General features: G+C 49.8%; 2 protein-coding genes across 6 annotated transcripts in view; one reads left to right on the forward strand and one right to left on the reverse strand.

Annotated features, from left to right (window-relative positions):
- Positions 1-12,373, forward strand: part of Prrx2 (paired related homeobox 2) — a 38,002-nt gene extending 25,629 nt beyond the window's left edge. The window contains exons 2-4 of the mRNA XM_027423218.2: positions 9,339-9,526; positions 10,606-10,784; positions 11,935-12,373. Coding sequence (XP_027279019.1) covers positions 9,339-9,526; positions 10,606-10,784; positions 11,935-12,070 — 503 coding nt within the window. The 3' untranslated portion in view covers positions 12,071-12,373. The remainder of the gene's footprint in view (positions 1-9,338; positions 9,527-10,605; positions 10,785-11,934) is intronic.
- A 3,171-nt stretch (positions 12,374-15,544) lies between these two features.
- Ptges (prostaglandin E synthase) overlaps positions 15,545-27,892 on the reverse strand; it is a 48,194-nt gene continuing 35,846 nt past the window's right edge. For all 5 annotated transcript variants that reach the window (XM_027423219.2, XM_027423220.2, XM_027423222.2 and 2 more), the window contains one exon: positions 15,545-21,249. In XM_027423219.2, coding sequence (XP_027279020.1) covers positions 21,000-21,249 — 250 coding nt within the window. In that variant the 3' untranslated portion in view covers positions 15,545-20,999. The remainder of the gene's footprint in view (positions 21,250-27,892) is intronic.

Genomic DNA, 27,892 nt, shown 5'->3' on the forward strand with positions numbered 1-27,892 from the left:
GGAGGGGCCAGCATTCATTATGTGGATGGCTGTCAGCTGCACCCTCTCGGAGTTGCCAGTCCACAGCCCAGCCTTCCTGCAGCCCCCCACCCAGGAATTCACAGTCAAAGATGGGGGTGAAGACTAGAGTCCAGGAAAACAGAGCATGGGGCCCACTTCCTTGGCAAGAGTCCTTGGTCAAGTCACTTCTCTCATCATACTTCAGTTTCCCCATCTGCAAATAGGTGCTCTGTTGATGACCTCTAAGACTCCTTTGGGATCTGAGTCCTTAGAGGATGAATGATGGGTGAGGTACTCCAGAACAACCTGCAGATTTGCTGAAACCAAGCCTAGCCAGGCATTTGGCCCCTGTCTGTAATCTGGGCTGAGGCAGGAGAATTGCTATGAGTTTGAGGCCACTCTGAATTTAGAAGAAAACACTTCTCAAAGGAAACAAACAACAAAACAAAAAACTGAGCTGGAGAGATGGCTCAGCAGTCATGAGCACTCATTGACTCCCCAGACCGCCCAAGTTCAGTTCCCAGCACCCATATCCAGCCGCTCACTGTAACATGCTCTGTTAACATGTAACATGTAACTCCAGCTCCAAGGATTCAGACACCCTCATTTGGGCTCCATGGGCGTTCACACACATGACTTACATATACACACTTTTAAGAATAAAATTAAATATTAATAATATAACTGAAGCTGGGCATAGTGACACACACTTTAATCCCGGCACTCGGGAGGCAGAGGCAGGTGGATCTCTGAGTTGGAGGCCAGCCTGGTCTACAGAGTGAGTTCCAGGACAGCTAGGACTACACAGAGAAGCCCTGTCTAGGAAAAGCGAAATAAAAATAAACAAACCCACCAAAAACTGGGTGGGATGGCACACAGGTCTGTATTCCTAGCCCTAGTTACAAAGTGAGTTTGAGACCATCTTGGACCACATGAGACCCTGCTGAAAACAAGCAAACAAAGAAAAACAACAAAAACCCAACATGAAATTAGACAGCCTTGGTGTCTGGTCCCAGTCCATACCTCACCCTCCTACTGGCTGTAGTCTGGAGGCCCCAGGCCTCACAGGGGAGATGAAAGCACCCATGGCCCCCGTGGGCCTCTTCGTTCTGGTCTGGAGGTGATTAATGGGCAGTGCTAGCCCTTATTAAAATGTAGGTCCTGTACTAAATTGGCAATTGGCCATCAGCCTTAGATTAAAACCAGACAGAAAACATGAGCCCCTCCTCAGACTGGATTTGGAACTGGGGCGGCCCCTTCTCCATCGGACAGCCTCCCTGGTCCCCCATGTCCTTCAGCTGCAGTCAGGTGCCTCACTCTCCAGAGTGGGTTGGGGTCACAGGAATGGAGTTGCCCATCTGTGTGATCAGAGGAGCACTTGGCTCTGGTGTGCTGGGATCTGGGAAACCATAGGTCTGGGGGCCATAAGGGACTGTTGCCACTGGTACCCCACCGGAAGCCCCAAGTCTGTGTGGCACCTTTGTGTGTGTGGTCTTGTGCTTGAGAACAGCATACATACAGATGTCCTTTGCCCAGGGTCTCATCCCTGTCCCCCTCAGGCCTTACAACCTCATGTCTCGGGAGCTTCGGCCCCATAGAAATGTTCACCCGAGAGGCCCAGATGCACTTTAGATGGGAATTTGGGGAGCATGAGGTAGCCTAAGCAGCCTCCACGTTTGGGGGGGGGTCATCTCAGTTCTGTTCAAAGGGTTGGGCACCACAGAATCAGGCCTGAGTAGCTTATGGCCCTGGCTTCCCTCCTGTGCCATGAGATGGTGACGGACCCCCAGGATTCTACCTGTCGTCAGTCCTTGGTTGTTTGTCACCTTCTGCAGAATGGTGGCTGTAAATGTCCCTGTCTCGAGCTTTGGTTAGACATTAGTGAGACAGGGTGTCCTTGGGCACAGCAGACAGGGCTGGGCCCCAGCTGGCATAGCCCTCCTTGTGCCCCAGGGCGCTATGCTGATGTGACTCCAAGTCCTGGACTTTCTGGCCCCTTAAGGCAAAGCCAGGCACCCCTCCTTCCTCATTTGTTTGTCCAATGCTTAGCAGATATGTACCTGTGCCAGGGTTGCAAGGAGAGAAAAATCAGGAAAATTAGAAAGCTCCATTCTGGGCCGGGCATTGGTGATGCACGCCTAATCCCAGCACTCGGGAGGCAGAGGCAGGCGGATCTCTGTGAGTTCGAGGCCAGCCTGGTCTCCAGAGCGAGTGCCAGGATAGGTTCCAAAGCTACACAGAGAAACCCTGTCTCGAAAAACCAAAAAGAAGAAGAAGAAGAAGAAGAAGAAGAAGAAGAAGAAGAAGAAGAAGAAGAAGAAGAAGAAGAAGAAGAAGAAGAGAGAAAGAAAGAAAGAACGCAAGCTCCATTCTGCTAAAACACAGACCCAAAGCTTGCTCTACAGTGAGACAGAGCTACAGTGGGGAAAAAACAGGGCCCTCAGGGCTCTTCAGTCTGGGAGGCTTCCTGGAGGAGGTGGCACCCTCATGGGCAAGAGTTTCTGCAAGGGAGAGGCTGTGGCACATCTCCTGTGAGTCCTGACCCCAGAAGTCACCAACCTGGGACAGCAGCTGGTCACACAAGACCACTGAGGGCTCAACAGTGGCCACACTTGCCTGAGGGTCCTGAGAAGCCCTTCCTGGAGTGTGGTAGGAAGCTGGTCTTTGTCTTGCCAGGGGACCTGGATCTTCCTATCTTATTCCTGTCCTGAGTGTGGGGGCCGAGGCCAGCTCAGCCTGAAAGTCAAGCCCCTAGTTTGGGATATTAGCTTGTGAGCCCAGGTGTAGTGGAGCTGATTCCTGGGACAGGAAGCCCTCAGAACCCTGGCATCTCCTTCGCTGAGTCTGTCACTTCACTTCCTTCCTTTTCCTGTTCCCTGGGTGCCCGGGCAACCTCACAATCAGATCTGTGCACCCCGCACAGGGTTCTTCCCTTGTAGCTTTCAAGAGCCTGGGAAGCAGAGCCGTCTGCCTTATCCCTACTCCCTCCTCTGCACATAGTTTTCTAGGGAGACCCACGGGCACTCAGGGCGGCCATCTTGCCTAGGTGGTCAGTCACAGGCAACCACCCCTGGGGACACGTAAGGCCCTAGAGTGTGAGCTGGCCCCTAAGCTGGGATGCCAGCTCTGGCTTTTACTAGCCATGTGCTTTTGGCCTGTTGCTTAACACACTGTGCCTCAGTTTCCCCACATGTAAGGTTGTGCCAAGAGCCACCTATGAAGGGCTGATGTGGGGTTAAAAGAGTTTACTAGTTCCCACTTTGTAGACCTGACTCCTGGGACAGGGAGAGGTTAAAGGGCATGCATGGCAGAGCTGTACTGCTGGTGACAGAGCTGAGACATAGGCCTAAGGTCCCCTTCCTCCTCAGCCACCAGGCAACTCCACTGTTACTCTTGTTATGTTCTAGTTTGCTGTTTTTATTTTTCTTTCCATTCTTACCTTTTATTTATTCTTTGTGGCTTTCACATCATGAACCTGGATCCCATTCATCTCCCCTTTCCTTTGTACCTGCCCTCTGTCTGTCCTTGCAACCTCCCTCCTAGTTTTTGGGTTTTTTAATTTATTTTTATTTTTATTTTTATGTGCATTGGTGTTTTGCCTGCATGTGGTTGCTGGGAATTGACCCCAGGTCCTCTGGAAGAGCAGTCCGTGCTCTTAACCACTGAGCCATCTCTCTAGCACGGAGTCCAGGCTGGCCACAAACTCTCTCTGTAGCCCAGGATGACTTTGCACTTCTGACCCTCCAACCTTTCCTGGTATACACAACCACTCCTGGTTTAAGTGGTCTTCTGGGCAGACCCCAGCTTCATATGTGCTAATCTACACTGCTGAATGAGCCCCCCCACCCGCACCCCAGCCTATTGCCCCTCTGGCTGGATTTGTAACATCCAGGGCAAAAGATGTGCCTTTCTTTTCTAGGGCCTTTCAGAGGAAACAGGGTCTCTACCAAGGAGCTCCTGAAACCTCAGCCAGGTCTCCACTCTGTGGCACCTCCTGCTCTGTCCTTGGCTGTAATATGGACTTTCTCATAGCCTTCCCTCCCCTGAGGACAGCCTCGTGTTAATTTGTTAAATCCTCGTCAAGGTCCCAGGGACCAGTGGTTTATTTTTCTGATCATGTTGGCAGAGATCATGGGGGATGGTGCTTATTTGGTCAGAATGAATGGTAATTAATAAAAGTTATTTATTTGGGTGGGAGCTCGCTGCAGCCAAAGGGTCAGGCCTGAACGACTGTTCGAAGTGTCCACAGCCCTTGAGAAATAGGATAAGCAGGCTGAGTTTATTTGTCTTCTGAAGAATTCTCAGCTAGCTCCCTCCAGGCTGTTTATACCCTTAAATTACATGGAATAAGAACAACCATGGGCCACAAGGAGAAAGGGACACTTGGATGTTTGGCAGCAAGCAGGGCTTTTAAATGTCTTTGGGTCAGAGTCAGACAAATAAATGGTAGTTGCTCCTGTCACTTTGTCATTGTGATGTCATTGGGAACAGTGTCACTTAGGTTATAAAAGACCAAAAGCCACAGCAGGCCTCCTTTTCTCAAGGTCCTGGCCCAGCCTCAGCCGAGCAGTGGTGAGGCGGGATTTGGGTTTTGTAGATTCTCTGTTTGCATGCTCCTTTGGTTTTATTGTTTGTGTTGTTTTGTTTTTTGAGACAGGGTTTCTCTGTGTAGTCCTGGCTGTCCTGGAACTTGCTCTGTAGACCAGGCTGGCCTCAAACTCAGAGATTGCCTATGTCTGCCTCCCAAGTGCTGGCATTAAAAGTGTGTTCCACTACCACCTGGCTGTTCCTTTAGTTTCATTTTTGTTGTTGTTTTTCTGTTCTGGGGTGGAACCAGGGCCCATTCATGTAAGCGCTCTACCACTGAGCTATGTCCTCAAGTCCGCTTATTTTTACTTTAGAGACCAATTCTCACTGACTTGCCCAGGCTGATCTTGAACTCAGTCTGTAGCCCAGGCTGCCTTTGAATGTGTTATCTTTCACAATTGATTTTTAATTTAATTTTTAATTTTAATTGATTTTTAACATGTTTAATTTATCACATTCGGAAAGCAGAGAGTGGTCCTGAAACCAAAGGAGACTACACATAGCTCTCACAGGATGTAGCCCACCCAGTGAGTATCAGCCAGGGAGAGGGAGCTGGGATGAGCCAGGACTTGCACACCAGCTGGTGCTCAGAGAGAATTTATTTATTTTCCAAATATCTGAAGCCAAGCTTGGAGCCCAGAGGGAACCTCTGTTCTCAGGAGGCAGAGCAGGGACCTTTGACAAGCAGGTAAAGAAGTGGCCCTCAAGCCGGGCGTTGGTGGCGCACGCCTTTAATCCTAGTACTCGGGAGGCAGAGGCAGGCGCATCTCTTTGAGTTCGAGACCAGCCTGGTCTACAAGAGCTAGTTCCAGGAAAGCCTTCAAAGCCACAGAGAAACCCTGTCTCAAAAAACCAAAAAAAAAAAAAAAAAAGAGTGGCCCTCACTAGAGCTGTAGGTTCAAAGGCTGTGCCTTCTGGAGGCTGCTGCCTGGGATTTTCGGTGACTGAATCCCTCGTCTTCCACCACTGTCCCAGAAAGGGCCGAAGGACAGGCAGTCACACAGAGAAGGAGGACTCATTTGTTGAGCAATGGCTGTCTCTGCTCTTGCACTAGGGACACTTAGCAGTGCACACCAACTTGAGTCCTGAAGCAAGCTACTGTCCAGGAGCCAGATACTGCTCAGGTCTGTCATGGAGGCTCTGGACAAGATGTGAGGCTAGAAGTTCATCACCATGGGCTCTGAGAGCTGGGACAGACAGTGTCACCAAGCCTGGAATCGAAGTGCCTGAGGAAAGGGACCCTAGAGGGATGGGACTATTGAACCTTTCAGTAGACATAGGTCCCAACCCAATGCACAGCCTTGAATGAGAGCCTGAGCCTCAGTTTCCCCATGTGTGAAGTGGCTCAGCACCTCACGGGAGGCCACTAAGATCACTTCTTGCCCAGGCTGATTTTTCCGGAATATGCTGCATCCAACTCTCCTGCTGTCATGACCCTGGGGTGGGGGACAATGGCTAAAGCCCCTTGGTGGTCCCTGCTGGGATCGGGGAAGGGACCTGGGCATTGAGAGTCTTTGCTGTAAGTCACCATCAGCATATCTGGCCCCCAAGTGTCATTGTTTCTTCCCCCGGCCACTCACTGAGGAAGCCTGTAGAATTGATTTTCATTCAAACACCCCCAGCTTCCATTTGCTAAGAAACTTCCAGAAAACTGTCCTTTTTTGGCTGAAATGCCTCCTGCATTGGGTGCATGCCCAAGAAACATTGCCCTAAGGAGGGCAGAAGTCAGCTCTGGGGATGGCTCATGTTCTAGAAGCTTCCATCTCTACTTTTGGGCTCTTGTTCACCACCTGACTTTCTTTCAGCACCCAGCCTTAGTTATTTTGGTTTAGGATTTCTTTCCCGTCAAGGGGTGGGGGGGCTGGGGGGTAGGGATGGGGATAGGGACATTCCCAGGCACTAGGCACACTCATCCATCTTAGCCTTTTCTCATAAGCTCAGACAGGGGTGTGGAGTGACGAGGAAGCAGGGGGAGGGGAACAGGTGACAAGGCCGGCTTGCACCGGCTGTACTGCATTCCCTAGCCACTGCTCCCCCCACACACACATTTAGTTCATGTTTGCAAGTATTTCCCAAAGAGGGAAAGCTCTGCACATAAGCTCCTTCTCATCAGCTACTTGGGTCCCTCAGCCCTGCTGCATTTTTGAGCAGAGGATGCCTGGACATGGGCAGGGCTGGCTTGTGTGCTGGAGTACCCTGACTAGCGTCCCTAATTTACAGTTAGTCCCAGTAGCACCCCTGATAAATAAAACTGTTTGCAGGGCTAGGCTGTGGCTCAGTGGTGGAGTGCTTGCTGAGCATGAGATCCTGGTTCCATCCCCAGCATTGAAAATAAATAAATAGAAAGTGGGATTGGGGCCGGGTGTACTGGTATATCTGCATGGGTCTTTAATCCCAGCACTCAGGAGTCAGGGGCCTGAGGATCTCTGTGAATTCAAGGCCAGCTTGGGCTACAAAGCAAGTTCCAGGACAGCCAGGGATACACAGAGAAACCTTGTCTCAAAAAAATTACATTTTTATTTATTTTGTAAGTGTGTGCACAGTTGGGTGGGGCATGCATGTGCCCTGGTGACCTTGTGGAAGTCAGGGGACATTTTCCATGGGAGTCAGTTCTCACTTTCTACCATGTAGTTCTGGCAGTCAGGTTTGTCTGCAGGTGCCCTCGGCCACTGAGCTATCCTTCTGGTCTCACTTTTCATTTTCCTGTCCCCCCAACAAACACACTCGAGCCCTTGCACCCTGGCTCTCTTCTGCAGTTCTAGGAACAAAACCCAGGGCCTTCCCCACGCCTGGCAATACTCTGCCCCCAAACCACAGGATTTTCTTTGAGTATCAGAACCAGGGAGCAATGTGTCACTAAAGAAACAAAATACAAAGTATGGATTAGAATCCCAAAGATGGCCTGTCAGCAGTCTCTGATGGCTGAGCAGCAGACACCCAGGCCTCCCAAGCTGCAGTGCTGGAGAAATGAATAGGACAGACCGATAGGGGCACGAGACCACACCCAACACTCACTCACTGGCTAGAACCCCCACCTCTAGGAATCTGTATCGAATGTGCACAGCAAAAACAATGCTCCTGTTTGCCTGAGGGATTCAATGTAATGTTCTCTTAGCTTCAAAAGACTGGGAACACACCAACTATCAAGAAGACCCTGTGAACAAACTACAGCACTGTTGCATAGGGAGTGAGAACTATGCAGATGTGAAGAGAAGGAGGAAGGTTCAGTTCACAAACTGAATAAATGAGGCCAGGAAGGCGTGTTATGGGGGAGGGGCATGAAGAGTACAAACGACACTTTCCCTAGACAAGAAAGAAAATACTACACATATTTTATTTTACTTGAAAAAAAAAAAAACCTACTGGAGGGGTGGGGCAAATACTAATTAAAGGGCTGGAGAGATGACTCAGCAATTAAGAGCACTGGCTGCTCTTCCAGAGGACCAGGGTTCAATTCACAGCAACCACATGGCAGCTCACAACTGTCTGTAACTTCAGTTCCAGGGAATCCGACTGAGGTGATATTTTGTTTATGATCTAATAAACCTTGCCTGAAGATCAGAATACAGAGCTAAGCCACACACCTAGTTAAGAGCTGAGCCACTAGTTAGCTGCACACACTCTAAGCCACTAGTTAGCTACACACCTAAGCCATTAGTTAGCCATAGAGGGCGGGAGACAGAGACATACATGAGAGTGAATCAGTCTAAAAGACACACAGCGCTCACACCTTTGTCCCAGTACTTGGGGTGGCATGCCTTTAATCCCAGCACTAGAGAGGAATGTAAGGCAGGAAGGAGCTCAGTGCAGTGCAGTCTGAGGTTTGGTGGAGAGCATTGTAGTCTGCAGGCACTCTGAGGACAGCATCACCCGTTTGTCTGAGCATTGGTGGAGGTGAGAACTCTCTAGTGGCTGACTGCTTTGCTTCTCTGATATTCAGCTTTAACCCCAATATCTGTCTTTGGGTATTTATTAATTGTGCTACACCCAACACCCTCACACAGATACACACTCAGGCAAAACACCAATGCATATAAAATAAATCTTTTTAAAAAGCTAATTAAAGAACTGGCCCCTGCAGGTAGAGAGAGGAACAAGAGGGGAAGCAGTCAAGTGTGCAGAACTGAGGTGGATGACTCCAGAATATTCGTAAATAAAGCAGCCTAGCACTCGTGGCATGGCAGTGTGCAGTGTTGGCCTTTAAGTCTGTATGCTGCAGTCTAAACCATGGGGCACGGGACTGGGGAAGCTGGGGCCTTTGCTCTGCTTCACACCCTCCTGTCCACTGGACACGGCACTGTGGCAAGTGATGTTTCCTGGATATTAAAGTACACATTTAGGAGCTGGGAGAGGCAGCTCAGTAAGTTCAGGTCTCTAGCATCCACGTGAAAAGCCCAGCTCCTGTAACTACAGCATAAGGTGGGGGTGTGGACAGGCAGATCCTGGGGAGCTCGCTGGCCACAAAGTCTGTCTAGCTGTAGTTCAGAGAGAGACACGGTCTCAAATAATGGGTGTCTGGATGGATGGATAAATTAATAGGTGTGTGTGATGAATGGACATAGGCAAAAGGTAGCAGGTTAGCTTAGAGGACACTTTCTAACCCTCAGGTCTGAGGCCACCTGCAGAGGGAGACACAGGACAGCCAGTGTAAGAGGAGCAGATGGCTGATACTGCAAACGTCCCCAGACAGGGTCACAGGGCGTATTGTGAGCACCGTACAGCCACTCTGCTGACCCTCCATTTTCCCTTAGGTGACTGTCCCAGTCCAGGCCGTGGCAGTGCCAACAAACGAAAGAAGAAACAGCGACGGAACAGAACCACATTCAACAGCAGCCAGCTACAGGCACTGGAGAGAGTGTTCGAGCGCACGCACTACCCTGACGCCTTTGTGCGTGAGGAGCTGGCCCGGCGTGTCAACCTCAGCGAGGCCCGTGTCCAGGTAAGTAGGACCCATCCAGGGCTCCCAGAGAGTCCTCACCCAGGCTGGAGACCACTGGTGGCCCAGTGCAGGCACTGGCTAGGGAAGACAGGGGTGAGCTCAGAGCATCTGGAGCCAGGAGAATGAAATCCAGATGGAAGCCTTGCCACAGCTAGTGACATGGAAGGAGCGAGATGTCTAACCCCGATCAGTTTCTCCCTGCAAATGAATAGATGCACCCACAGTGCAGGCTGTGTTATGGTTCAGGGAACTGGCATTTGTATAAAAATGTAGGGCAGGGGGTGGGAAGATGGCTCCTCAGGTAAAGTGCTCGCCATGGCATGAGGACCCAAGTGCATATCTCCAGCACCCATGTAAAAAGCTGAGTGAGGCCGTGTACAACTGCAACACCGGTGCTGGGAAGCTGGAGACAGGAGGATCCTGGGGGATCACTGGCAGCCAGTCTAGACCAGGCAAGCTCCAGGCTCAGTGAGAGACTCTTTCTCAATAAACAAACAAATAGAAAAGGAAAATCATGGAACAAAATAGAGATCTAATAGTGGTCACTGGCCGTGTGTGTGTGTGTGTGTGTGTGTGTGTGTGTGTGTGTGTGTGTGTGTATGTGTGTGTACATGTACATGCACACACCACATCCACACAGAGAAGAAAGCCTAGAGCAGTGCCAAGCATGAAGTTTCTCACAAGGAAATTAACTTTTTGCTGGACAGTGGTAGCACACACCTTTAATTCCAGCACTGGGAGTCAGAGGCAGTCAGATCTCTGAATTCGAAGCCAGCCTGGTCTATAGTGCGAATTCCAGGACAACCAAGGCTATACCGAGAAACCCTGTCTTGGAAAAAGAAAGAAAAGAAAAGAAACTACTAACTTTTCGGCCGTTCTTTCCCAGATCTACCCTGGGTGCCCACCTGACCTTGTTATCCCGGGACCCAAAGGCTTACCTGTTCATTGATTTTTTTTTTCATGTGTCCTACATTGTGCTGGGAGTCAAAGGTCAGAGAATGAAGCCACCAGCTCAGGGATGGGACAGCATAGTCATGTACCCAGATCCACAGGGATGCTTGCCACACCCTCTCTCTCAGGTCTGGTTCCAGAACCGCCGTGCCAAGTTTCGCCGGAATGAACGTGCCATGCTGGCTACCCGCTCTGCCTCACTGCTCAAGTCTTATGGCCAGGAGGCTGCCATTGAGCAGCCTGTGGCTCCCCGACCTACAGCGCTGAGCCCGGAATATTTGTCTTGGCCAGCATCATCCCCCTACAGGTGAGACTGAGGAGCTCTTTGGGCCAACAGGGGCAGCTGGAGCCCCTTGAGATCTTGAAGGCCACCTCTGTGAGGGAAGCTTGGATAGTGTATGATGAGTGTGTTACATGACAGTGCAGGTGGGTGTTCAAGTATGAGCATGTGTGTGTGTGTCTACACAAGCGTTGGTGTAGAAAGGGAAGAAGCCAGGCCTGTCTGGAGGAGAGCAAAGTGTGGGCTCAGCCCTGAGGTAACTAGAAGGCTGCAGGAAGTCTCAAGTCAGACCCAGCACCATGCCCACCCTCCAGGCAGGAAACAGTGAGTGCCGATGACAAGTTTCTCTGTACTGTGATCCTGGCAAGGTCCAGAGCCGTGTAGAGGAGTGGCTTTGTTGTTTAAAACAAACAAATAAAATAAACACCTTCCTTGGGCTGGAGAGATGGTTCAGAGGTTAAGAGCACTGGCTGCTCTCACAGTGGCCCTGGGTTCAGTTCCAGCACTCACGTGGCAGCTCACAGCCATCTGTAACTCCAGGTCCAGGGGATCTGACACCTTCTTTTAAATTCCACAGGGACAAGACACTTATATGGATATGGTATACTGACATGCATGTAGACAAACACTCATACACATAAATAAAAAATAAACTAAGTCTTTAATGGCTCCCTCCAAGATGGCGGAAAGGAGAACGTGCTAGGGAGTTGGGCTGCCATATCCCACAGCCCCAGAATTTCCATCCCCTTACTTGTTCACATGTGGAGAAGGCTCTGCCGTAGCCATGAGCCTCAGGAGAGAATGTTGGGTGGGTTAGTTTGTATGGTTCCTGTATCCTTCCCTGATCCGTCCTCTTCCAGAAATGTTGGGCACAGAGCAGTGGTACGAAACAGAGCACATGTCCCCCTATCAGGAGGGCCTCAGTCCAGAAAGGAATGCCAACAAATAAAAGATGGCCTCGGCCATCCTCCTGCCTCAGCAACCCAGATGTTGGGATTGTAGCAGTGTGAGCCACTACATCTGGCCAGGGAGGCTCCTTTGACCCAGTGCTATCTCTGGATGCTTGTCCCCTCCCCCTACCATGCCACCCTGTCCAGGGCCACCCTGAGCTCATCACTCAAGGGAAGTGAGACTAACCAGATGCACCAATGGGTTCCTGTATTTCCTGTCTCCCCAGCTCTGTGCCTCCCTACAGCCCCGGAGGCTCAAGTCCTACAACCCCCGGGGTCAACATGGCCAACAGTATCGCCAGCCTGCGCCTCAAAGCCAAAGAGTTTAGCCTCCACCACAGCCAGGTGCCCACAGTGAACTGACAGTGTGCGCTGGATCCAGCCTCCTTCCTGGCCCAATGATAGACAGCACCAATGGAAGTGGCCTTGTCTGTTCCTGTCCCCAGAGACACTGGGCAGCTTCTCCTGTGCCTTCTCTTCATCCCAGCTTCCTGAGTTCCAGAGGCCTGCTGGGTACTGGAAGTGCAGTTGAACATCACTCTGTCTATGGTGGCTGAGATTGTGGCCTGAGGTCCCTGGAGTGGCCTGGCCGGAAGGCGGAACAGGAGTCCGCCAAGGAACTCACTTACTTGTGTATTAAAACCAAAAAGCTTTTGTCTTTAAGGAATAAACCATGTTTCTTAAGCTCCATGAGACTTCAGAAAGGCATGGCGGGTGCTCCCAGAGGGTGCAGCACACGGCTGGCTGGGTCACAGCCCTCCTGGTGGGCAGCCATTTGAAGGTGGTGCTGGCCTGTCCTGGCTCACACAGCAACTTCGGTGGGGCTCACTGCCTGCACACCTGTTCTTCAGGTACGGTGCTGACATCCTTCAGGGCCCCCATGTGGGAGAGGGGGCTGAAGGCAGAACCTGTACCAGGCTTCATTTCCAATCCTGAGCCCCCTGGGGACACCTAGAGGTTCTGGAGGAGTGGTTGACCAGGGCACATCTCCTTCACAGGTATGGGGGATGGGTGACCACTCCTAGAGTGTGGGAGCTGATGTTGGGATTAAATTCTTACTACAGAGCATGCAGAAGTATGGCCATGGAGGATACCCTAGTTTCCTTTCCAACTGCTGGGACAAAATAAGCTGGCAAAAAGCAGCTTAGGGGAGAAAGGATTTACATTATACTCCAGGTGACACACATAGTCAAGAGCAGAGAGAATGAATGCATATATGTTAGTGTTCAGCTCCCTCTCTATGCTTCCACAGTCAAGGACTAAGTCATCTCTCCAGCCGTTTCTTTAGAAGGTATTAGAAGGTTGGGGGTGTAGCTCTGTTGGTAGACTGCTTGCCTAGTGTGCACAAAGCCCTGGATTCCATTCCTACCACCACCTAAAAGAAGACATGGTAGTTCACACCTGTAACCCCAGCATTTGAGAAAGGTAGAAGGATCTGAAGTTCAAAGTTGGGGGCTGGAGAGATGGCTCAGCAGTTAAGAGCACTGGCTGCTCTTTCAGAGGTCCCAAGTTCAATTCCCAGCAATCACATGGTGGCTCACAGCCATCTATAATGAGATCTGGTGCCCTCTCCAGGTCTGCAGACAAACATGCTGACAGAACACAGTATACATGATAGATGACAGATAGATAGATTAAAAAATCTTTTTAAAAAGAAAAAGATTTGCCGGGCGTTGGTGGCGCACGCCTTTAATCCCAGCACTCAGGAGGCAGAGGCAGGCGGATCTCTGTGAGTTCGAGACCAGCCTGGTCTACAAGAGCTAGTTCCAGGACAGCCTCCAAAGCCACAAAGAAACTCTGTCTCAAAAAAAACAAAAAGAAAAAGATTTATTTAAAAAGAAGTTCAAGGTCCTCCTTGGCTACAGTGACTTTGGGGAGGCCTGGGTTACATGAAATGCCATCTGAAGGGGTAAGAAAAGCAGATGTTGAGCTGCAGTTCCGGGTGAAATGAGGCCTCAGTCTGCACTCTCTCCATTACATCTTTTAGCTTTCTTCCTCTACTCCCCACTGGAATCCAGCATAGGGACCTTGCCCTGGTGGTTTCAGCATGGTCTTTGGATGTGTAGCATTCCTGGGAAAGGTGACATATAAATGTGGTGGGGCTTCTTCCTTGGCAGCGGGGACCTCGGTCATATGGGCTTGTTTGGCCGAGGCTGAAGGCAGAGAAACGGGTATTCTACTGATGCCTAAGCAGGGTCTTCAGTACACAGTGTTTGTTTCTCCCTTTATCAGCAACAGTCCAACCACAGGATGTAGAGTGGCCTAAAGCAATACTCACTTAATTGGGAGTGGATGTGGGGACAGGACCCAAAGTTCAATGCGACCCATCCTGTCTTTTTATTTTTATTTATGCACATGTGTACATGTCTGCTTGTCGGTGCCTGCGCCATGGAGCTGCAGGTGCCCATGGAGGCCAGAAGAGGCATCAGATCCCCTGGAACTGGAGTCACAGGCAGGTGCGAGCTAGCTAATGTGGGCCCTGGGAACTGGACCTGGGTCCTCTGCAAGAGCAGCAGATACTCTTAACATTGAGCCATCTCTCCATTCCATTCTACCCCCAGGCCTGCCAACAAAGAAGTGAAGGCTGGCTGGCTGCTATCAACATGGGGTCCCACTGAGTGGGGGTCTGGAAGGTGGGCCCCAGAAATGCCAGCTTTGGAAAATGCTGGAGGCTGTGTTCCCACGGATGACCATGAGGATGTCAATGTCACTTCCATTCTGGCACTCTAGAAAAAATAAACCAACCTAATAGTTTGCACATGCTCCTCCGGGAGGCCAAGGGAGGGGCACCCGCCCTCTCTGCAGTGCAGGATTTATCAAACACTCTCCTGCCCCTGCTGTGCCTGGCTGTGGGTCTATGGAACAGCTTCCTGGGGACCCATACCAGGCTGCCACAGCCCAGGGACACTTGGACTTCATTCTTCCCTGGCTTTGCCTATTTGATCAAAGGAAGAGGGGGCATTGTGTCTGCTTTTATTTCTTACAGGAGACAAAGGGGAGGGGAGAGGGAGAGAGAGAGATTGATTCTTGAAAAGACAATACCAGCAAAAAGCCAATTTGTGGCTCAGAGCCTTGAGCAAGGCCCTTCATGCCTTGTCACACCTGGTGTATGTGGTGGAACCCAGGACTTAATTCATGCCAGCTAGTTAAGTACTCTCCCAAGTGAGCCACATGTCCAGCCATTTTTACTGTGGAGGAGCAGAGTGACTCGTGGACACTGAAGAAGTCAAAATACTCCCTCTGTGGGACTGGAGAGATGGTGCAGCAGTGCTGAGGGCCTGAGTTCATTCCCAGCACCCAACTCTAGCTCCAGGGGATCTGATGCTTTCAAATGTGGCTATGTGCGCGTGCGCAGACACACAGACACACACACACACACACACACACACACACTCACACACACACACACACACACACACACACACACACACACACACACACACACAATTTTGTTGTTTGCTTTTTTGTTTCTCTGTGTGTTCCTGACTGTCCTGGAACTCACTCTGTAAACCAGGATGGCCTCACACTTAGTGATCCACCTGCTTCTGCCTCCCAGTGCTAGGATTAAAGGCATGTGCCAGCACTCCTGGCTAGAGATACATAATTTAAAAAAAGCAAACCTTTAGGGGCTGGAGGGTTTAGTACTTAAGAGCAACTGCTGCTCTTCCACAGGCCCCAAGTTCAATTCCCATTGTCTACATGGTGACTCACAACCATCTGGGACTCTAGTCCCAGGTCGAAAGCTCATTCTGTTGCTGCCTTCTGGCTTCTGTGGACATGTTTCTACATGGTGTAGGCTCCAAGGAAATGCTAAAAGAAGACTCCAGACTCAAATAGTATGGAAGAGCAAGAACATGTATTTACCCGCATATGTGGGGTCATTCACCTGTACAAAATGTCAACGACCCCAAGAGGAGTGTGCAGGCTTCTTTGTAAGCACAGCTAGAGGAATTTTAGGGACAGTTAGGTCATCTCAGACATAATTGGTTAAACAAGCAGCATTATATTAGTACACTTTTAATTGGCTGAGGTTTTATCCTTGGAGATACTTGGGTAAGTTTCAAAGGGGTTGCAGGAACTGCCCTTCAGACATTGTGGGATTAACTCAGGCCTTGTTCCTGCTGTCTCCCTGGTCCCTACGGGTCAACCAGATGGAGGCATTTTTTTTTTTTTTCAACTGAGGTTCCTCTTCCCACATGACCCTCACTTTTAGTCAAGTCGTCAAAAACAACTACCTCACAGAGACTCATTATTTTCTTCACTCAAACTTTGCAAAGTGAAGTTGTTTAAATCCGTGGCTGGTGCCAATGGCCATGGCGGCATCTCCTGGGAGAAAGAAAATAATGCCAAAGGCAGCATGTGCTTTAAGGAGGACAGTGGACCCCGAAGCCAGGATCACTGTCTTACATGACATGTGTGTTATATTTCAGATATGTGCTTAAAATTTGCAATAATTAAAAAAGGGGGGATGAAAAAACCATCATATGGTTGGTGCTTTCCTCTGGGAGGCAAAGGTGGTCTCCCTCCTTTCCGTATACCCTTGTAAATTTCTCTCAGATGAAAATGAAAAACACTTTAAAAATATGTATCCTATCCAAATTAACGCCATCTTTTTAGAATGCTTGTAGGTACCTCAAGCTTCACAAATAGATTTTAAAAACCTGGACATGGTGACTCTTACTTGCATTAGAAATAATCCCAGTGTAGCACAAGGGAACACATACAAATAAAGCCAAAGTATCTCAGCCTAGTATTCATTTTGCAAAAAGGATGAGTCAGAACCCAAACCAGGCAGGCTACCAAAACAACCAGGCCAACATGGCTTCCTTTATCCTGGATGTAAGCACAGACTGCATCTCATCCCATTGATGGGAGCACAACCTCACAATCTGATGTGATTGGCTAATCTCTTGAGGATGAAACTGGGGAAGGAAAGATTCAGGAATGTGAGTCCTTGCTTCGCTAACTACCTTTGATTTAAAAACAATAACAAACATTTCTGGGATTAGAGAGATGGCTTCAGCGATTAAGAGTACTGGCTGCTCTTGCAGAGGACTCGAGTTTGGTGCTTAGTACCCACATAGTGGCTCACAGTTACCTGAAACTACAGTCTTCTGACATTCGAGTCACCAGACACACCCCCTAGCACACATACATTCATACAGGCAAAACATAACACACAGAATAAATAAATCTTAAAAAAAAAAAAACCCTATCACACTTGTAATCTCCAGGTTTAGGAGGCTGGGGCAAGTGGATTGGCTAAATCTGGAGGCAAGTTTAGGCTAAAACATGAGACTATTCAGTTTTTTGTTTGTTACACGGTCTCATTGCATACATAGATCAGGTTAGCCTCAAACTTGTAGTGATCAGTCTGCCTCTGCCTCCTGATTGCTGGGATTAATGGTGTCTGCCACCATACATGGCTATTTGATCTTGAGGCCACCCTGGCCTATACTGAGTTCTAGGCTTACATAGGCAACATGGTGAGTTACTGATTACCCTGGGCTACAAGTTGAGACCAAAAGGAAATCTATGCGAGCTGATGTGGTGGCACTAGCCTGTGATTCCAGTTGGTACTTATGTGTGAAGATACCTAGGCAAACACATGCAGTGCACCCTGGGAAAATAATTACCCCAAAACCAGGCTGACTGCATGAATGGCAAGGTGTCCAGGAAGGTAGAATGGCAAGGTGATACTAAATTTAATGTCACTGCCGCATGTTTGCAATCTCAGATCTCCGGCAAATTCATGGCCAGCCTAGTCTACAGATTGCAAGGGCCCGCAGATTGTAAAGGCACTTGTTGCCTGAGGATCTCAATTCAGTCCCTAGGCCCACAAGAGAACTGACTCTGGGGTTGTCCTCTGGCCTCCACATATGTGCCCACATATACACACAAAGAATACATACATGCAGAAAGACTTATTTTAAAAAAGATTACAGTGTGGCTACTGGCCCTTGAGTTTATATGAACTCTATCTTGGCCCTGGCCTCCTGCTCAGAGGTTAGGGCATGTCCCCAAGACACTGGGCATCAACTAGGGACAGCTCTAGCTTCCCAGGCTCCTAGAGGCCTATTAAGTCCTTGCCCAACTCCTATGTCTGGGACTCTAGGGCTCCAGGCTGCTGTTCAGTCTGCTCCACACTAGGACCTCATAAACTCAGCCACACCCTTCTCAGTCTCTGATCCTAGGGCAAGGAGAGACTGGTCCTATCTGGGTAAAGTTTTGGGAAATGGATGTTCTCAGACAAGAGACCAAACCAGAGGAAAGCAAGAGTTTCTGATGTGGTATCAGGGTTGGAGGGGTATGCAGGCACTGTGTGCTGCCTGCCACCTCTGGCTGGTTCAGGAGGTGGTACTGGCCAAGGCGCCTCCCTGGGCAGTGCACCTGCTCTGTCTTGTACTGCAGGCTGGAGCCTGTCTCGAGCCCAGATTTGCAGCCAGGAGACTACTCACTGCACTCCCTACCATGAGGATGCGAACAGAACAAGCCACTAAGCCCAGTGACACCCTGCTGGAGCCACTGTCCCCACCTCTCTCTTATTCTTGAGCATAGCTAGGATACTCGCTGCCCAAGCCACTTGGAGAGTAAGGGTCATATAACAGCCCACCCAGCCCACTTGCCACTGTGTGTTCTCCCTGACCACCCTAGGAGCCTCTTACCCCGATTTCCCTCTAACCCCAATTTCATACCATGGCACACTGGGGCTGACTTCTTCCCACCCTCACAGTTGTATTTTTTGGTTTTCTTTCATTTTTGAGACAAGGTCTCACTTTGTAGACCAGGCTGGCCTCCAACATAGATTCACTGACCTCTGTCTGGGATTAAAGGTGTGTGCTGTCACACCCAGCCCAACTGAATTTCTTTACATTTCCTGGCCAGTGTCAGCATGCTCACCTCCCCATTGGACCTCAGCCTCACTATCCCAGAGGACCCCTGGCCAGTGGTCCCAGCCTTACCCCACATGGGGCTGTTACAGTTCCTTGCCATGCTGCCTGTCCTACTGCAGTGGTCCAGTTCCACCACCCAGACCCCAGATTATGCAGTCATGGGTGATATATGTTCCTGCACCAGGCAACTGGAAGGTTCTTACTGGAACACCTGGCTCTCACAAGCCCACCTTCCCCAAGAGGGAAAACACAGAATGGACAGATGTCCACCTGTCCTGCTTAGACCTCTCTGGGCCCCATCCCTCCTGGGCCCTACCTTGCAGAGTTCTCTCCTGTCCTGGACCAGGAACTCAGGACAAGTCATCTCTCTCCTTGGAGCTTTGAATCCCTCAGCTAAAATGCTGAAATGGATAGACAGCTTAGTGGTTCAGAGAACTCAGATTCAATTCTCAGAACCCATAGTGGCTCACAACTGTCTGTAATCCAGTTCCAGGGGATCCAACACCCTCTTCTGGCCTCCATGGGCACCAGGCACACATATGATACAGACATGCCTTCACACTAAAACACCCGTATACATAATATGAAAATGCAGAAATGGTCTTTGGCCATACCACCTGAACTCACCTGATTTTTCTAAAATGTACAAATGCCTCCTTCTTAAAATTATTTTAAGTATTAAATGGGGCAGTGGGGTGGGGGTGACAGATGAAGACACATCCAGCCTAATGCTCAGCAAACAGCTGGCACTCAAAGTGTGTGGGGAGGCCATGTTTGGTTTTTGTTTTCCTCAGACGAGCACTCCAAGAACAATGGCTTCATCTCACCACCAGAGGGCAGTGTCATCCACTCCCAGTGTGCTGTGCGCTTCACAGAGCAGATCTCTGGTCCCCGTTGGGAAGAGGGGTAGGGACACTAGGCATCAGCCTTGGTTGGAGGGCAGGCAGGGCTTGGGAACCTGACTGTCCCAGCCTCTGGAGCAGCCCCTGTACTTCCAGGTGGTCTCCAGCTGTAGAGAAAAACAGCATCCTATCTACCAGGTGGCAGAGCTGCAGGGAAGGTCACCTGGCAGGACAGGATCCCAAGCCAAGCACCTTATAAGGGATCTCCTTGCTGAAGAAGGGGACTTCCCCGGAGCAGCCTGTCGTCTGTGCTAGCTTGGCCCCAGAAAGGAACCCACTGTGGTGGCGGAAGTCTATAATCCCAGCACTTAGGAGATACAGGCAGGCTGTTAGTTCATGGTTGTCCTCGGCTACATTGTAAGTTTGAGGCCAACCTGGGCTAAGTGAAACCCAGTCTCAAAAAGCAAAACATAGAAACACCAAAATCCCCAAAATTCTCAGCAGGCACCAGGCCAGCTAGGACATTATGGACATTGGAAATAGGGACCACGGGGCATTCACAGGTCACACATTACTATTTAATGACTAACCATGAACAGGTTTCAGGGGGACTCTGGAGGGAGACATACCACACCACACCATACCACACCACACCATACCACACCACACCACACACACCACACACCACCCCACACCACACATCACCACACCACACACACACACACTTTGGCATCTTCAAACATCACAGATGCTGAAGAGACCCAAAGTTTTCTTTCAGTAGTTGGTCAGATAAAGCCCACCCTGACTGATGGCCTTTGGGGAGCTCAGGCCTTGACCAGGCAGGCAGAGCTCCCTGTGAGCACTCCCCATTACAGAGCCCATACTGACTAAGGCACTTGGAACAAAGGCAGGGGTGGCAGCAGGGACATGCAGACCTGCCCACTCCCCTAACTCCACAGCCTGAGAGGGAGCTGGCCATCGATTGGCCTCTTGTGAAGACTTCCTGGGTCACACACCAGAGCTAGGTGTCTCTCCTTGGACTGCCTGGAAGTCTTCATCTTTAACCCTGGATGGAATGGTGGCTATGTTGGAGAATCCCCTGTCCTTTCAGTTGGCTGGCTGATTGGTTGGTTCATTTTTTTGTTTTTTTTGTTTTTGTTTTTGTTTTAAGGCAGGGTCTCTGTGTAGCTTTGGAGGCTGTCCTGGCACTCACTCTGTGGACCAGGCTGGCCTCAAACTCACAGAGATCTGCCTGCCTCTGTCTCCCAAGTGCTGGGATTAAAGCTGTGCACCGCCTGGGTGTCCTTTCAGTTTTAAGGGGCAAGAGGGAGTGTGAGTGGTGTTTAAGGCTTTTGTGAGGTTAAGGATGTTCTGTCAGTCTTGACAACTCATCTGTAAGTGGTTCTAATTGGGTACTTCATCCAGATCCCAAGAGGCTAAGGAACACACACCCAGGACCAGAGTCCATCCCTGTTCTAGAAGGGACACCAAGTCCCCAGGTTCAGCCTCGATGGCTTCTGTCGACAATGTAATAGCTGAAGAGGCTTCAGCCACTCATCACAGATGGTGGGCCACTTCCCAGAGGATCTGCAGAGCCATGGAGACACAGGCGAACTGGGCCAGGACATAGGCTCCAGAGCGGACTCTCGGGTTCATCTTGCCCAGGTAGGCCACCGTGTGTACCACACGGCTTGTGAGGACAACAAGGAAATGTATCCAGGCGATCAAAGGTTCAGGTCCCAGGAAGGAGTAGACGAAGCCCAGGAAGAGGAAGGGGTAGATAGTCTCCATGTCGTTGCGGTGGGCTCTGGGGAGCAGAGGGGTACAGTCAGCAGGCTTAGTGCTGGGGCTCCCAACCTACCAGTCTGGGACTGCCAGACACCCCAATCCCTTGCTGGCCAATAAACTAGATGCTGCAGGGCCAAGGGGAACAGTGACTGAGCTTTAATCCAGAAGTGGCTGAGACTCAAAGCCCTGTTAACAGCACATGACCAGGGAGGCCACCGCTGGTTCAGGGCTTTCTCAACATACCACAGGGATTGTATGGACCCAGTCCTTGCCCCCTTCCCCAGGCTGTCCTTCAGATATCAGGCAGAAAAGGGAGGACTCAGAGGATAGGGTTGGGATCAGAGGTGAGTGCCAGGTGTTCCTCTTGTCAGGACTGAGACCCACCTGCCCTCTGAATGCAGGTTTGGGGCCCTGTCCCGTGCTGTCTCTGTCCCTCTCCACCCCAAAAGCTGACTAAGCATCATCTTTGCAGGACTAAGCATAGAATTCTTCCATTCACCAGCCCAGTAAAGCACAGGTACTGGCCATCCTTCCCTTCCTTCAGGCTTGCTATCCGGTTCTTTTGTAAGCATGCTTGGTGGGAAGACTGCAGACAAGCCTACCATAAATAATGACCAAGGAAGAAAACTCTCACCAGCTGTCACTCAGTGTCCATGACCCCTTTTGGATTGTTGCCTCACTCTAAAATGAACCAGGCAGTCAAACCCCATCAACTAGGGACAGTGACTGCCCAGAGCTATCGATGACCACTTAGATAAACACAAACCCAGTGACCGATCCATGACCTTCCCCAAGACAGGCCCCATCACTCAGTCCGGGGAATCTAACTTCCAGCTGCAGTCCATCTGGCCAGCAGCACCAGGCCACTGGCCAGCCCAGCCTGGCCCCAGCACTTGTGTGGCGAACCACTTCAGAGGCCTTGTCTTGTTTCCCACTGGAAAATTAGTCTTAGCAAGAGCCACTAGCTGTTTACTGAGTGAAAGAAAGCAGGCAGAGCCTGATAGAGAGAGGCCTAGAGCACACAGCACCCCAATGCTGCAGGGCACTGGGGCAGTACTCAGTAGTAGAGATATGTGTTATAGCCTAAATGACGAGAAGAAGCTGGCCAGGCAGATGAAGAACCTTCTTGGCAAGTACCCTGATGGGGGATGTCCTTCTGTATATATGATTCTCTAATTGGCTGATGAATAAAACACCGTTTGGCCAATAGAGGCAGGAAGACAGATAGGCGGTACTAGGAGGCGAAGAGAATTATGGGAAAGGTAGGCAGAGAGAGAACACGAGGAGATGCCATGTAGCCACCAAAATCCAGCAACAGTACCCGGCATATGCAAAGTCCCTGAGGTAAGAACCGCACAAAGTTCAAAAATTGACCTGTTTTCTGGAGAAAAGTACACAAGAGGGAAGTAAGGGAGACGGGTAAGAAGGAGGCCTGATAACATAGGAGGAAATGAAATCCGGCCAAGGCATAAAAGTTCCTGAGGGGAAATAAAGCTTAGCAGGTGGAGTTCTTATCCCCAGCTCTGCTTAAAACAGGGTGTGGTGGAAAAATAAAGAGTTCGAGGTCAGGGCCTGGAGAGATGGCTCAGAGTGAAGAGTACTAGGTGCTCTTGTAGAGGAATCAGGTTCAGTTCCCAGCCCCCATAGAATGGGTCACAACCATCTGTAACTCCAGTTCCAGGGGATCTGATGCCCTTCTCTGGCCTCTGAAGGTACCAGGCACACATGCATACATGCAAGTAAGCACACGTCACATATAACATAAAAATAAGTAAATCTTGGTCATACTTTGCTAGTGAGTGAGTTGAGGCAGGACTGGGATGCAAATAAGACTTCCCCTCCCTCCCTCCCTCCCTCCCTCCCCCTCCCTCCCTCCCTCCCTCCCTCCTCCTTCCTTCTTTCCTTAGCCAGTAGTGGTGGGGCACTCCTTTGATTCCAGCACAGAGACAGACAGATCTCTGAGTTCAAGGCCAGCCTGGTCTACAGAGTGAGTTCAGGGACAGCCAGGACTACACAGAGAAACCCTGTTGCAGAATATTTGTACACTGTGAAGATGTGTCTTTGCCAAGGTGTCTTCTGATTGATTAGTTTAATAAAGAGCTGAATAGCCAATAGCTAGGCAAGAGGTATAGGCAGGACTTCTGGGGAGAGAAAAGAAAAGGAGGAGAAATCTAGGCACAAAGGAGAAGGGACGAACCAGCACAGAGAACAAACAGGAAATACAAGACGGAAGAGAGGTGATGGCACCTGATAGGACATAGATTAATATAAATGGGCTACTTTAAGTTTTTCATAATTAATTAGAAGCCTTGTGTCATTATTTGGGAGCTGGCTGGTGATACAGAAAAAAAAACTCATTACAAAACCCTGTCTCAAAAAAAAACAAAAACAAACAAACAAACCAAAGCAAAACCCAAATCAAAAGGCTTGGTGGTTAAGATGGATTGCTGCACAATGAGGATCAGAGTTCTCCTCTGGCCTCGACACACCCTCTCTCTCTCTCTTTCTCTCTCTCTCACTCTCATACACACACAAACACCGGACACCCCACACGACTGTGCATGCATGCATGCGCACGCGCGCGCACACACACACACACACACACACACACACACACACACACACTCCACACCACACCACTCCCTTTCTTCCACTAGGGCCTGGAACTTAAGTTCAAGGTTATCTTCATCTACATAGAGTTAGAGGTCAGCGTGGACTACTTGGGACTCTATCTCAAAAACAAAACAAAATAAAGCCATATTTAGAACAAATGTGACCAAACCTGACGAGCAGGAAGGGAAGGTTGGGACACAGGGATGGGAGGAGTAGTCCCTGGTCTGTGGCAGGCCCCTGGTTGGTGAGGTGGGCCTAGTAAAGAATACACACTTCCTGAATTCCCCACCAGGCAGCAAAGGGGTGGCCCACGTGGGGAGAGGTGGCTGGAAGCAGATGGAGCTCCGACCCAGTGCCTACCTCCCTCATCTGTTTGAAACCACAATGGGGCCCCACAAAGCCACAGTGGTGCTGGGGGCAGGGAGAAATGGGGAAATCAGGATGTTGAAAAAAATAAAATAAATAAATAAATAAAACTCACGTCTCCTCCCCTGCTATAGTATCCAAACAGAGACATGGAGGGAGTCACGTACTGGCACAGGGAGAAATGTGTCACTCCAATAATAGCCAGTATTCTGAGGCAAACGTCACCCAAAGCCAGTTCCCACCAGATGAGACTTGCATAGCCCCCTGTAGCATTGAGCCTGCCCCACTCCCTCCACACAGGCTGGAACAAAGCTGTTTTACTGCAGCAAAAGACTGCAGTGGGGAGAGAGATCTCTGGTGACCCCCGGGTCAAGGCAGTGACAGCAGCTGGCGGCAACATGTTCCCTCTCCAGCTCACCACCAGCTCACCACCCACACATGGTGCATGGATGACTGCTTGGTGCCAAAGGGGGATGTGCGGAGAGGATCAGTAAGGGTGGGGCTGAGGCTTTGTCTCCTGCTATCTCTCCTCAGTGTTGGGGTGTCATGGGTGTTGGTACCTAGAAAATAAGGAAAGCAGATAGAAGGGCCACCATGGCCACCCCAAATCACCAGTTCTGGCGTGGGCACAGCTGTGAGTTGCTCCTCAGTCTCCTTTAGCTGACAACCTGCCACAGGCCCTCTCTGACCCTAGTGAGAAATGAGGGTTCCACCAGAGGCCACCATGGAGCTGAGGCCACAGGCAGGTGTCCTCTCCTCTCTGAGCCCATGTCCACTATTGATAAATGGACAGGCAGGATGTCATTTTCAGAACATAGGAAGTTTGCACCTGGGGGCCAAATCTCTTGGCAAACTGCTTTCCTCGGGCTAAAAGCCTAAGAGGAAGCTTGGGTCAGGTGTTCCTGCTGGGGCAACAGTCCATGGAAATTCACATTCACATTTACATCTGCAAGCACAGGCAGGTGTCCTGGGACTAGAACGTGGCTGGTACTTATCCAGTAAGGCTGTGACTTGAACTGACTGGGGCAGGAGGGAATGAAGGAAAGAACAGACACACATACAGAAAAGCTGGGGTCATTGGGCCACTCGCTCTCTACCAGGTTTTTAGTATGTACAGAATTGGGGCGCGGGGGCAGGAGGTCTGTGTGGGAAAGCTGTCTTAAGCTGGAAACATTCTGCAGGAGGCTGCAGTTGCTAGTTGTTTTGTTGTTGTTGTTGTTGTTGTTTGTTTTGTTTTTTTTCCCAAGACAGGGTTTCTCTGTGGCCTTGGAGGCTGTCCTGGAACCAGCTCTTGTAGACCAGGCTGGTCTCGAACTCACAGAGATCCGCCTGCCTCTGCCTCCCGAGTGCTGGGATTAAAGGCGTGCGTCACCAACACCCGGCCTCAGTTACTAGTTTTTATTTATCCTGTCAATGTTCACACTGGGACCAGAAGAAGGTTTTGCCATCGCTGACCTCACCTAGGGAAGGCTTTGCTATCCCTGAACCTTACGTGAGGAATATTTTGCCATCTCTGTGAGTCTGAGGCTTTAGTCTTTAGCATGGCTACACCCATGTCAGCAACACACACTCCCTCAGGACTTCATCTGCTGCTTACACATTCTGGGCCTCCTTTGCTCCCCAGGACTAGCCTCCTTCCTGTTTCATATAGTCTCTGATGTTACATTGAGCAGCTAAGTAAGGCTGGCTTTGAACTCCTAATCCTGCCACCTCCACCTGCTCAGTGCTAGAATTCCAGGTGAGGCCACTACGGATGGCCTCAGTTCCATTCTTCTTCTTTTTTTAATGTTAAAAAAAAAAAAATTCCGTCTCTTGTGAGTTCGAGACCAGCCTGGTCTACAGAGCTAGTTCCAGGACAGCTAGGGCTGTTTACACAGAGAAACCCTGTCTTGGAAAAAAAAAAAAAATTCTTGGCTGAGTGTAGTGATGTATGCATGCCTTTAATCCCGGTACTCAGAAGGCAGAGGCAGGCATATCTCTGAGTTTGAAGCCATCCTGGTCTACATAATGAGTTCCAGTACAGCCAGAGCTGTATAGTGAGAACCTATCTCGAAAAAACAAAAAGAAAAAAGTTAAAGTTATCTATTTTATTTTCTACATAAGTACTTTTACCTACATGTATGCATGTGTGTCTAATGCTTGAGGAGATCAGAAAAGGGTACATGTGGGTGCTGGGAATCAAACCTGAGTCCTCTGCAAGAGCAGCAAGTGCTCTTAAGCACTGGACACTCTCTCCAGTCACCCGGGTTCCATTCTTTAAACCTGGTCCCTGATGGCCCCCAAAATCCACCTGGCTTGTCTCAAGCATGTGCTAATCTGCAAGGCAGATTTATGACCCATGCTTCCTGGTACACAGTAGTGTGGCCCAGGGGACACCTGCCATGGTTCTAATATTAAACTGTTCTGTCTCTCACTCTTCAGCCAGTTCCTAGTGGTGGGCAGCTGGTGTGATTCTTGGTTCTGCACCTTCAGCTGACACTTTCTTTTTTGTGACAGGGTCTCACTGCACAGCTCTGGTTGGCTTGAATCACTGTGTAGATCACACTGAACTCAAATTCACAGACATCTTCCTGCCTCTGCTTCCCACCTCCTGGGATTAAAGAGTGACTGGCTTCCTTCCTTCCTTCCTTCCTTCCTTCCTTCCTTCCTTCCTTCCTTCCTTCCTTCCTTCCGTAGGATAGAGTCTCATGTAGTCCAGGCTAGCCTCCAACTCTATTTTACGTAAGTACTCTACCACCCTGGGCTTCACCTCCAACCCTCAACTGTCTGTGAAGTTCTGTGGAGTCAGGAGGCTTCCAGATACCCAGGTGTTGAGCCCCCCCAACCCAAGTACCTAGTGAATTCTGAATGAATGTCACCAAGTGGCTCCACAGCATTATTACATAGGAATGTTTAGAAAATACTAGACTGAATATCAACCACTTAAGCTTCAGTACTAGAGAAGACATGAAATAAAAGCCAACTGGAGAGATGGCTCAGGGGTTAGGAACATTATTTCTCTTGAGAGGACCACTAGGATCAGTTCCCAGCACCCTTATGGAGGCTTACAACTATCTGTAACTCCAGTTCCAAGGGATCCAATAGGCACATATGTAGTACAGATACCGGCATGCAGAGAAAACATTCATATACATAAAATAAAAATAAAATAAAAATAAATTTAAAAATATTTAAAAAGAAGAAGGAAAATCCTACTGGGTAGGTGGGAATTCCAGGGTCCCTTATACTTCTTTTGTCCTCCATGAATAAGGTTAAGCCTTTAGGAGACAACAAAACACCACCCCTGGCTGGGATGGCTGCCGGGGCCACTTAGCCTTTCCCTCTCAGTAGCTCAGAATGGCCTAGACAACCAAGAGTCACCAATAGGGAAGGGGTCATGGTTGTGCAAGGCCATTTGTTCATGACACCAGCCAGTGCCTGCCACATAGTAGGTGCTCATTAAACAGATTAGCCGGTATTTCATTCTGTTGGAAAGGGTAGAGTGGCCTGGAGTCTCACTTCCTATGACACATTGTTGTCATTTTTTTAAAACCACAAGTGTGTACATTACTGTCAAAGGCTAAGAAAAACATGAGGAACCCCTCCCCAATCTTTGTTTGCAGAGGGGAATTCTGTTATGGAAGTGACACGGTCCCACCCATCTCTGCTTGTGACGTAAGGGGATATGTTGGGAGCTGTGTTCG

The sequence above is a fragment of the Cricetulus griseus genome, chromosome 6 (assembly GCF_003668045.3).
Source record: "Cricetulus griseus strain 17A/GY chromosome 6, alternate assembly CriGri-PICRH-1.0, whole genome shotgun sequence".
Lineage (NCBI taxonomy): Eukaryota > Metazoa > Chordata > Mammalia > Rodentia > Cricetidae > Cricetulus > Cricetulus griseus.